The sequence below is a fragment of the Ictidomys tridecemlineatus genome, chromosome 6, assembly GCF_052094955.1.
Source record: "Ictidomys tridecemlineatus isolate mIctTri1 chromosome 6, mIctTri1.hap1, whole genome shotgun sequence".
In the NCBI taxonomy this organism is placed as follows: Eukaryota; Metazoa; Chordata; class Mammalia; order Rodentia; family Sciuridae; genus Ictidomys; species Ictidomys tridecemlineatus.
Genome location: NC_135482.1, coordinates 62,190,913 through 62,202,607, shown reverse-complemented (window position 1 = coordinate 62,202,607; position 11,695 = coordinate 62,190,913). Strand labels below are relative to the sequence as shown.

The window sequence follows — 11,695 nt, the reverse complement described above, 5'->3', positions numbered from 1 at the left end:
CCACTTGAGCCACATCCCAAGCCCAAGATTTTTTTAATGTCTATCAAAATTTAACCCAGTGACTTAGGACTCAACACATACCGACATCCCAGATGTTAAAGCCTTTTAAATAAAATGGTGTCATATTTGTATAGAACATAACTATATTCCCCTATATACTTTGAATCATCTCTAGATGACTTTTATTTTCCCCATGATATTGAACCCAGGGGTATTCAACCACTGAGCTACATCCCTAGCCCTTTTTATTTTCATTTTGAGACAGGTTCTTGCCAAGTTTTGTTTAGGGTCTTGCCAAGTTGCTGAGACTGGCCTTGGACTTGTGATCCGTCTGCCTCAGCCTCTCTAATCCCTGGGATTACAGGCATGCACCACCATGCTTGGCTCTAGATTATTTATAATACCTAATGCAAGGTATATGTAAATGCAATGTAAATGGGGTTCAACTGTATTGTTTAGAGATTAATGATAGAAAAAAAATGTCAATATGTGTTCAGTAGAGACACAATTCTTTTCTGGAATATTTTTTACCAGTGGTTGATTGAATGAATCCTCAGAGGCAGAAGCCACAAACCTGCAGGACAGATTAGATTTTGGAAATATTAGCTTCCATCCTTCCTGAGTTTTCTTCCTCTCAATGAGATCTGGATTTACAGCTCTTGCATTTGTTAAAAAGTTGACAGGTAATTGGGATGTTGTCCCCTGAGTTGCTGAGTGACTTTATCCCACTGGGAATACACAAGAATCTGGAAGGAGCAAGCCGGTGGGAGGGGAAGGGAATTCTGGGGCCTTCCTGCCTTTCACTCAGTAAACACCCAGGGTGTGGAAATTCCCAGGAGACTGAAGCATGGGGGCCAGGAGAGGGGCTTGTCTGCCTCCTGCTGGCCCACTGCCTGGGGTGGGGCCTGATAAGACAGGTGGCTGGCTTCAAGGATTGGGTGGGGCACAATTGAAAATATTGACTTGGGGGGCCACAGAGTGCAAAAGGTCCCTCTTGCTATGTGCTGAGACTCCCTGACTCCTGGGACCCATTGAGCAGTCTGGATCACATGCACAGGGAGCAAGTTGGCATTTTTAATAAAAATTTTTGTTTCTGTAAATAAAAATGAAAGTATGTCATTTGCAGGAAAATGGATAGAACTAGAGCCCATTATGCGAAGCAAAATAAGCCAAACTCAGATAGTAAAGGATCATGTTTTCTCTCATATGTGGAAGCTAGAGAGGAAAATAGAAAAGTAGGAGGGCAGGGATCTCAAGAAATTCAAAGGGAGATCAGCAGAGGAAAGGGGCCAGGGGGCGGGGGAGGGGAGCAGGGAAGTACTGGGGAGTGATATTGGCCAAATAATATTGTTTTGTTGTGTGCAAATACAAATATGTAACAACAAATCTCATCCTTATGTATAAATATAATGCACCAATTTAAAAAAACGAGGAAAGAGAAAGGAAAAAAGTTTATTTTTGAGTGTGTGTGTGTGTGTGTGTGTGTAGGTCATAATAAAAATGAATTTAACATGGGCCTTTGCCAAAATAGTTAGAAAGCCACTGCCCTAGATAATGGTGTTGTTAGCCTTATCACCGATGAGTGAACTCCCTTAGGGTGACAGTGTGCAGAACCCTGGACCCTGTACTGGGTGGGCAGGGGTGGGGAGGAAGAGAGCCCAGTTTGTCTGGAAGCCCAGCTCCATGGACGTGGGTAACTAGGGAATTAGCAAGATGGGGCCCTCAGGGACTGGGGAGCCAAGGGTCCAGGACAGGAGCCCTGCACTGGGAACCCACAATAGGGCCAGGCATGAGCCTGTCCCCACCTAGTGTCTGTTTATTCTCCACTGGTGTTTCAGAAAATCAGAACAGATCCCATATCAGTGGTAGCTGAAGTCTTGTGCACTTAGTCCAGAGGGTGTCTGCCTGGAACTCTTTGGTGACAGAAGTGGCAGAGTGTTGGGGATACAGTATGCCACCCAACTGTGTCCTAAACCCCCTCTTGCCCTAAAGCCTTGGAGATGGTCCTGTCAGAAAGGCCAACCCCTTCACACACTTCACAGAACCTGTACACACCCATGTGCACACATTACGCCCTCCACGTGCAAACACAGGCTGCGCACACACCCTGTGTATCATAAACACAGCATGTGGAGGGGTAGGAAGGGGTGGTGAGAAGCCACCAGGGAGGGCGGGTGGAGCAACTGTGAGTGCAGCAGGGAAAGCCCATTTATTATTGCCAAGTCCTGTAGGGTACTATCTTGCCTTCTAGAAATCTCCGGCATGACACACCCAATGGCCGAGAATAAACTCTGGACCTCCAAAGAGATGGGAAGACTAGGACTCCGCAGTCTCTAGGTACAAAGGAACAAAGGTGGTAAAAAAGACATCTGTGGCCACAAGGAAGCCATGTGCCTGGCTGAAAAGTACAGGTTTGAGAACTGGAGTCCTGGCTTCTGATTGGCCCAGGATGGGTCACATTCTAGGTGAGCCAATTACTGGAGCTCTCTGAATCTGCCTTTCTTTTTTTTTTTTTTTCCTGCAAGTAGTCCTAATGCTGAGGTACATGGGGAAGGAGACTAAACTGTCCCCTAATAAGGCCATCTAAAACCTGCTCCACCTACTTTTTGCATAGGCCAAATGAACCTGGGTATTTGAGAGCAGGCTGTAACCATAGGGCACTATGCACAGGTGACAGATTGTTATACAGGTACAGATGCCCCCAATCATGACCAAGTATCAACCAGGTTTCAACAAAGGAGTCTCTTTGGGAACAGCCTGGAGGAGGCCAGACTTTCCTGCCCAGCACTCTCTGCTTCCTGGGCCCCTCCTAGCTTCTGAGCCCAGGAAGAGGCCTCCTGAGCCCTCCCTCCCACCCCTGTGGACATGAGGTACACACATAGCAGGGTTGGTTGGCAGGGCCGCCTGAGGCTTTATTTTGGAAAAAAAAAAAAAACAAATGAATTGGTTTGGGGTTGAGGGCATGGGTAAGAGGGGATACTCCAGGCAAAAGAGGGGGCCCCCAGGGGTGGGTGAGGGCTAGGGCTAAGCCTCGGGTGGGTTTCTTGTTCCCCAAGCTCCCCTCACAGCTGCTCCCCCCACAGGCTCCAGGGGCAGCAGCAGGAGGCAGGAGGCTGGGACGAGCCACAGAGACTGTTCACTTGGGCAGGACATCAGAGGACTCAGACACCAGCTTCCCATCACGAGTCTCAATCTTCTTCACAACCACAGCCTTGGTGCGGCTGAAGGAGCTGGAGCCCCCGGCAGAGCTGAAGTTGGGCTGGAAAGAGCTCAGGCCGTAGTTGAGGCCAGGGCTGGAGAGGCCTCCATAGGATGTGTTCAGCCCTCCTGGGGGGAAACAGAAGCAGCACATGAGCCCAGATTCCAGCCTAAGTCTGCCTGACCAGTCACAGCATCCTTCTCTACTCAGGACTGCCAGGGAACGAGGAAGAGGGTGGGAGGGGGCTGCCATATTAGCTGCCTGTCCTTGGACAAGGCACTTAACTGGGCCCCAGCTTTCTCCCTGTGTATGAGGGAAATGTACAATAATTATTCAAAAAAGAAAAAAAAATGAGCACAATAAAGCATATAAAGCACTTAGCACCATGCCTGGTGCCCAGCTATCATTTATTTAGGGGGCTTTCTACTAGTTCTTATATTATTTGGATCCTGGGTATGTCACCTGTCACCCTGGTTTTCTCCCAAGAACAGGAATCCTGCTCCTCCTCCGTCTCCTCAACTGCTGCTAAGCACAGCCCCTCCCAGAGGTTGCCTGAACCCTGGCCCCCATCCCCAGTTCCCAGGACACTCACCTGAGTAGCCACTGGTGGTCTTCGTATGGATACTCATGTTCTGCATCCCAGACTCCAGCCTATACCCAGATACATAGGATGTCAGGGCCAACTCCTGGCCCATCTTGTCCCAGAACAGGACCCAAGCCCCAAAGGGGCTCCAGGCAGCCCCCATCCCTCCCCACCCCAGGTTCCAGGAATGGGGCTCCAGGACCAGTGAGAGAGCCCCACACCCACCGGCTCTCCTCGCCCTCCAGCAGCTTGCGGTAGGTGGCGATCTCAATGTCCAGGGCCAGCTTGACGTTCATCAGCTCCTGGTACTCTCGCAGCTGCCGTGCCATGTCCTGCTTGGCCCGCTGCAGGGCAGCCTCCAGCTCGGCCACCTTGGCATTGGCGTCCTTAATGGCCATCTCCCCACGCTGCTCAGCATCAGCGATGGCGGCCTCCAGGGATGCCCTCTGCGGGGGAGCAGAGCAGTAAGCTGTCAGTGTCAGTATACCCACCCTCTGTCCCTCTTCTAGGTAGAGGCAAAGAAGATGCCAACTGAGAGAAGGAGGAAGCAGAATGCGGAAAGAGCAGCTTCCAGGCACTTCCCTTCCCACGCTCCACCTGGGGCACTTTAAGTTCCCACCTTAACAGAACCAGAGCTCTGGGTTCTCCGCTCTCCATAAAAGAGCAAAACCCAACCTTGCCCTGATAGATAGGACCAATTAAGTAAATCAGGGCATGGATCCTGGACCCCATCCTACCTGAGAGCTCCCGTCACCTGGTCCTAGTCCCAGAGACTGCTCAGTGTCCCTCAGCCTCCCAGGAGCAGTTTGAGAAAGTCGCCCCTCCAGCTCGGGTCCCAGACTCCTCCCTCCTTCCTACATGACCTTCTCTCACCCAAAGCTTTCCAAGGATCCCGCCCCACTCCCAGCCCCCTGGATACCTGGCCTTTGAGGGCCTCAATCTCCGCCTGGAGGCGACTGATGCTGCGGTTCATCTCAGAGATCTCCGTCTTGGTGCGGCGCAGGTCATCCCCGTGCTTCCCAGCTAAAGTCTGCAGCTCCTCATACTGCAGACGTGGGACAGGAATGAGACTCAAGAGGGGACCCCTGGACCCTCAGGTGCCCTTCCCACAAGGGACAGTGCCCTCTCAGCCAGATCAGAGAGATTCGGTCATCTCAACCTCCCGTCAAGTTCCTATACACACTCACAAAATCACACACACATATACAACCACTAGAGGCCTCTTTTCAGGCCACCAGGCACCCATTCTGCAGGCCCAGCTCACAGCAGGCAGAGTTGAAATCCTGCTCCCTTTTCATGGGCTAGGACACAGAACAAGCCAGAAGGGAAGGCCCAGCCTGGTGGTCCTGCTCTTCACCTTGATCTGGTACATGCTCTCGGCCTCAGCCCGGCTGCGGTTGGCAATATCCTCGTACTGGGCCTTCACTTCAGCGATGATGCCATCCATGTCCAAAGAGCGGCTATTGTCCATGGACAGCACCACAGATGTGTCGGAGATCTGGGACTGCAGCTCACGGATTTCCTAGAGGGACAGAAGGGCAGGTGGTGAGGCTCTGTCCCTACAAAAAAGGAGCCTTCTATAGAGGATAAGGCAACAGGAGAGGCACAGAAGGAAGTTAGGGCTGGGAGGGGCCAAGTTCCTACAGGACGACAGATCAAGGACCTGGAACATTAAGGGAAGGACAAAAGGAAACCTGGCTTTCGGTAAATAACCAAGGGAGAAGACTCCTTCCCTGCTCTCGGCACCAATACTAAGCCCCCAGAGGCAGCCAATACAGCCCCCAAGGACCAGGACAAGGGCTTTGGGGATGGAGCAGGCCTGAGTAGCTCCTGGGTCAACACTCTGTAACAGCCTTGGACAGGGTATTTCACTTCTCTGAAACTGTTTTCTCATCTCTGAAATGCAATAATAAACCCTCCCTTATGCAAGGGGACAGTGCCACTAGAATAACATTGTGGGCTAATATTTCTTGTCAGTTGGTGTACTAGGGGCTAGAGGGAGCCTTTGGCCAGGTCCCAGGGTGGAGCACTACAAGATGGGTACCCTCCTCTGCAAGCCCCCAAGAACATACCTCTTCATACAGCTGCCTGAGGAAGTTGATCTCATCAGTCAGCCCTTCCAGGCGAGACTCCAGTTCCACCTTGTTCATGTAAGCTTCATCCACATCCTGGGAGTGAGGAGAGAGGGCTCTGAGCTGAGGGCCCACCTCCAACCCCAAACTAAGGGCTCCCCAACGTCCACTCCATGACCTGGACTTGGGACCATCTAACTAATCTCCTCCCCTCCCCGCACTTTGTGGCTGATCCTCCAGCCCAGGTTCTGTCCGCCTGTCTGCATCCCCACCCCATACACCTTGACTCTGCTTCCTGCAGTAGTCACTCCCCATCTGCCCACTCCAGGAAGCCCTCTATGGCCACACCTCCAATTATGCTCCATAATTTTTTCCCTTTCTTCTCCTTTTTTTTTTTTAACAGGTTTTATTCACTTTCTCTTGTATCAAAATCTCTCTATTGGAGCCATAGTTGGAGCCTGGGTCCTTTGCATGGAGACTCTGGTGCAGGTTTCCATTTTTTTAAACCATGTCCCAACATTGATGTCCAGAGTTCTGTCCAAATGTATTTAGCTACCTGCCTGTATTTTTCCAAATTATACATCTGAATGAACTCAATAAGATTCTAGAAAATTCTTATTCCAAGTCTCTAAGCCCCAGCCTCCAACATCTGAAAAGAGATAGGAGGACCCCTCACCTTTTTGATGAGGACAAATTCATTCTCCATCTCTGTACGCTTATTGATCTCATCCTCATACCTAGTGGGGAAAGGTTTAGGATCAGAGCATGAAAGCAAAGGGGAGGTAGCCCTGTGTCTTTTGTTGCTGATGGTGGTGATGCTAGGGATTGAAGCCAGGGTATTGGGCATGCTGAGCACACACTCTACCACTGGACTACACCCCCAGCCCTGCCCTGGATCTTTTAAAAGGGACATGAATATCTAGCAAATTCAGTTCACAGAAATGCAGGATATGAGTTGGGTGGTTCTTTGGCCCTCCCCATTCGTTCCCCTCTCCTCTTGCCCACACACCCCATCCTCTGTCAATTGGAAGGTCTAGTACAAGAAATCCCTTTCCGATTTCATGAATACACATTGCACTGGGCATACTGGGAGGATCCACAACAGGGCCTGACATGAGACCTTTATGGTGACATAAATAGGTCACCAGCGACTGTAAATGTGAAAGTGAAGCCTGTTGGCTGCCTATCTAGGTGTACTACTTAAGTATTACTTGTCCAAATATGGACCGTCCTGAGATTGAAGAGGTGGATGTTATGAATAATTAATCCAGGACAATGGGCACAAAGAGAGACTATCCCAAGAAAGCCCAATCAGATGATGACCCTAAGTATACAGTGCTACGTGGCCACAAGCAGAGGACCACAGAGACTTGGGCCTCTGATCTGGGGGGTGGGGTCAGTCAGGATGACTTCAGGGGGAACAGGGGGTTTGGGAACTCACTTATTCTTGAAGTCCTCCACCAGCCCCTGCATGTTGCCGAGCTCAGCCTCCAGCTTCAGCTTCTCCTGGCCCAGAGACTCCAGCTGCCGACGAAGGTTGTTGATGTAGTTCTCAAACATGTTGTCCATGTTGCTGCGAGCAGTCTTCTGCTGTTGCAGGAGGCTCCATTTGGTCTCCAGCATTTTGTTCTGCTGCTCCAAGAACCGTACCTACACGAGGAGGAGAGACCAAAAAGGTCACATCAGCCCAGGGTCAGATGCTGAAGGAAGCAAGCACTATCTTTTCCTTCAGTCCACTCCCCAAGCAATGAGGTCCTCAGAACTCAGGGATCTGCTTAGCTGTTCTGGGGGGACCACCTATGATGGGGGAGGGGAAAAGAACAATGAAACAATGAGTGGTGAGATGGGCAATGGAGTTGGAGTTGGAGTTGTCCCCCTAGCACTTAGGGTGGGAGAGGCATGGTTGGAAGAAGACTGCTAGCAGGGCTGGGCTGAAGCTGCAGAACAGGATTCATTTACCTAGGCTGCATGTCACAGATCAATAAAAATACCCAAGCTTGTTTTTTTGTTTTTTGGGGGGTTTTTTTGGTAATGGGAATTAATCCCAGGAGCACTTAACCTCTGAGCCGCATCCCCAGCCTTTTTTATATTTTATTTTGAGACAGGGTCTCACTAAATTGCTTAGGGTGGCTTTGAAATCACAATTCTCCTGCCTTAGCCTCCCAATTTGTTGGGATTACAGGTGTGTGACACCACACCCAGCAACAGCCAAGCTTTCTAAAAATGCTTTGATTTATATTTTATTTAAGACTGAAAAGGAAAATAATTATGTATATCAAATCTTATCCTCATCATTATTATTTGGAATGACTTTGAAGGAAGGATTCAGGCAGACAAGGGAAACTTTAGCCCTGACACCCAGAGTGCACTGGCCAACAGCTCTAGGTTCTAGCCAACATTCACACTAACCTGTGCAGCTTAAGTTGATTTGCTGCTCCACTCAGAGTCTGGGTCTCCCCAACCCTGCAAGGGCCTCAAGAAACTCAGGTGGGCCCTTTCAGGAGCCCCATCTCTGCATAGAAGTCACTTAGAGCAAGGGTCATCTGCAGAGTGGAGGTGCCTCCCTCCCTCTCACAGACTTCTTTAGAGATTCTTCTGCATGGAGATTCTCCCCACTCAGCTCCTGCCCCAAACACATAAGCCCTGGGTTCCTTGGGCTCATGGAATCCTCTTCTTAGATTAAATTTTAGTGGGGAAATCTTTTTAAGGAAGGAAATAATAGAAAAAAGAAGAAGAAGGAATAATAGACTTGTTCCGAAACAAGGAATCGATTTTTTTTTTAATTAATCCAAAATTGTGCCTGGTGGGCACAGTCAACGGACAGGAAGGACCTCTTTTTAAACTGGAGAGACTTTGAAAAGAAGAACCTTCTGAAAGTACAGTCCAGTTATTTCTCCCCAACCCCCTCTGTAAAACCCTTTCTTCCTCAGTCCATTCTGCCCCCCCAAAAAAAATCATTTAAAAACAATACTAGTGACTATCATATTTAATCCTAATGGAATGCTTGATGTGGGTCACAGTCTTTCCATAATCGCTTGTGTGAATAGGCCAAATCTCTGATTTAGGGATTACCACGCCCATTTCACAGATGAGGAAGTGAGACTCAAAAGGTAACCCAAAGAAAACCTCCTCAAGCCGTGTGAATCAAAATTCGGACTCCTAAACTGCCCCTGACTGTCCTCTGTAAGGAGCCCAAGGCCGGCCAGACGCCGCCGAGAAGTGAAAGGGTCTTGGAAAGTAACCAGCAAGCCCTGAGCAAAGAAGAGGCGCTCCTGGGGGAGGTCAATTCGGCTGGGAACCGTCTGCCCCAGGATTTCCCTCCTCCCGTTCCCACAATGCCTCCCAGGAGCCAGTCAGCAGGGAAGGGCCAATCCCCCGGGGCCCCTGGGGCTGCAGAGCTCCCAGGCTGCAAAACCCGGCCTGGCTCCCTCCTTGGGAAAGTGGAGCCAGACCGCTGGGGCGGAGCCGGGTAGGAAGAGTGAAAGGGGACAAGGGCCAAGTGGGGAGAGGGGCGTTGGCGGACGGCCGCCCCATAAACTCCGGATTCAACAGGACGTGATACCAGGGCGGGGTGTCCAACGCCCTCAGACTTTGAATCCTGGACCAGCTTCCCCGAGGCCAGGCCCCGCATCTCCCCCGGACGTGGAGAGCTCGGCCAGGTAGAATGCACGACCTGGGCGCGAGATCCCGCGGCAGCCCGGCCCCGCCCCCACTGCGGTGGGCAGCCCGAGGCAAGTCGTGACTCAACCTGGTGCCCCCACACTCAAGCCCGCAGGCGCCAGAGGCCTCGATCGATACTTGCCCGTTTGAACCAAGACACCTACTTCCCTCTCTTAAACTCCAACCCTAATCAAACCCTCCCCCCACCCTTTTTTAATAAAAAGGAAGAAAGAAAAAAACTTGAGGTCACCGTTGTGGAACCTTTGGGACAGTGCTAGAGGAAAGGAGTGAATCTGGAGGGGCTCCCCTCCCACCCAGCAGTGGAACAGCTGGAAGGGCTGCAGGCTGAGAGATTTACTGGCAGGTCAGAACTCGGTTGGGGCTGAGGTAGATGTGGAAGGCCCAGGATTTATAGCCCTAAGCCGTACAGACCCTCTCCCAGGTCCCTGACCCAGCCCAAATCAAAGTGCATGGGAGGAGCCAGCCCTAGGCTGGAAGGGACCCGTTGCCAGGATGGTGGGGCCCAGCAGGAGCCGGTGGGGGGCTGAAGATGTGCTGCCAATGAGGGTGACCAGGAGAAAGGGCGTGGACCCTCTGGGCACAGCAGGCGGTTATGCAGACCCGGAGGACTCTTACCTTGTCGATAAAGGTGGCAAACTTATTGTTGAGGGTCTTGATCTGCTCCTTCTCTTGAGTACGCACAGCCTGGATGTTGGGGTCCACCTCCAACTTGAGGGGGCTCAGCAGGCTCTGGTTTACGGTGACTGCTGTGATGCCCCCCACACCACCAGCCCCGCCATAGCTGCCGCTCAAGCCCATGCTGGAGCCCAGGCTCCCCCGGAAGCTGCTGCCGCTGCCCACCCGGGAGAAGCTGGAGGAACTGATGCGGGCACCGGGCCCACTCGTATATGAGCGGCTGCTGAAGGCCCGGGGGCCAGAGGTGGACATCTTGTAGGACTTCTGGGTCACCCTGATGGACATGGTTGAGGCTGGAGTGAAGGCAGGAGGGCCAAAGACAAGAGAGTCAAGAAGGAGCCAAGCAGCTGCTTCTAAGTAGTGGGACAGCGCCCAGGAAAGGCCCCTTATAAAAGAAAGCCAAGCCAAAGGGGAGGGGAAAAGACCTCGTACCTGAGTGGCTAGGCCTCGAGGGGGGCTGGGCCTAACCCGACACCTGCCACCTCCAGGAAGGACTCAGGCGAGGGCAGCAGAGAGCTGCTCCCACTCGGGAGCCCACTCCAGCACCACCCTAAACACAGCAAAGAGCAGTTCAGTCTGTGAGACTGGGAGGAAGGAATCCACCCAGCCGCCAAGCCAGGTAACAAGGAGACTGGCCTGGGGTCACCCAGACCCTGGAACCCTGACTGCTGGGTCTCCTCCTCTCCTGGCAGGAAAGGGTTCTCTAGCAATTGGATCTCTTTTAAGTAGCTGATTCCCCAAAGACACCTTCCTGTATGAGGGTCTGCCCAGACTGGCCAACCGGGCCCTGGATTCCCAAGCCTGGGATCTGAGGTCAACCATTTGCTTCCTCTCTCCAAGTTACTGCAGTACCCCTAGCAGCTGGTACAATGCCAGAAGGGGCTGGGTAGATATTTGTGGAATGAATGAATGAACACAAGCATTCACACACACTGGCTGCCTTCCCTCTAGGTCTGTAGGTGCAAGATAAAGAGATCTAGCACTGCACTTTTCCTGGACACAACCCAGTACTCTCAAGATCCCAGGGCTCCCCAAGCTAGGCTGAACACTGGAGGCCTCCCTGAGGGCCACAGAGAACCTAGCAAAGGAGGATGGAGGACAGGAAGAGGAGAGCTGCACTGAGGGTCTCCGTTGTTCTCATTGCTCTTTGGAGGAGTCATTCCCACTGCTGCCTGTGGGTGAATCATGCACAGTGAGACAGAGTGGTTGGGGGAGGGGGGCGGGAATTGATTGGCACAGGTGATGAGTCATTCTGCAGCCACCTGGACCCTCTTTCTCTTACCAGGCCCCTAATGGCCAGAGGAGATGAGGGAAGAGTTCCTGCACCTGTCTCTCTGAGCCCATTATGGGAGTGAGTCAGGAGAGCAGGTTGGGGCACAGTGTGCACCTGTGTCGGGCAGGAGACTGGAAAGCTGATCAAGGCACTCCAGGCCTGGGTGTGGCAGGCGGGGCAGGATGTGGGTGGAAGGCAGGAGGTTTGGGTCC

General features: G+C 51.8%; 1 protein-coding gene across 1 annotated transcript; it reads right to left on the bottom strand.

The window, feature by feature from the left end:
- Positions 1–2,887: 2,887 nt before the first annotated feature.
- Krt8 (keratin 8) lies at positions 2,888–10,596 on the bottom strand. The gene is made up of 9 exons (XM_005325005.4): positions 10,151–10,596; positions 7,296–7,504; positions 6,531–6,591; positions 5,855–5,950; positions 5,140–5,304; positions 4,702–4,827; positions 4,008–4,228; positions 3,792–3,850; positions 2,888–3,327 (listed from the first exon to the last, which is right to left on the bottom strand). Exons 1-9 carry the CDS (start codon positions 10,493–10,495, stop codon positions 3,137–3,139), a joined length of 1,473 nt encoding a protein of 490 aa, XP_005325062.1. The 5' UTR covers positions 10,496–10,596; the 3' UTR covers positions 2,888–3,136.
- Positions 10,597–11,695: the final 1,099 nt, after the last annotated feature.

What these genes read in the sequence shown, in the direction of transcription:
- Krt8 (XM_005325005.4), bottom strand. Translation starts at nt 10,495, where the DNA reads ATGTCCATCAGGGTGACCCAGAAGTCCTACAAGATGTCCACCTCTGGC. An exon ending in AGAGCATGTACCAGATCAAG is followed by an intron (nt 4,828 to 5,139) that starts GTGAAGAGCAGG and finishes CCACGTCTGCAG; the next exon opens with TATGAGGAGCTGCAGACTTT. An exon ending in GACCACCAGTGGCTACTCAG is followed by an intron (nt 3,328 to 3,791) that starts GTGAGTGTCCTG and finishes GTTTCCCCCCAG; the next exon opens with GAGGGCTGAACACATCCTAT.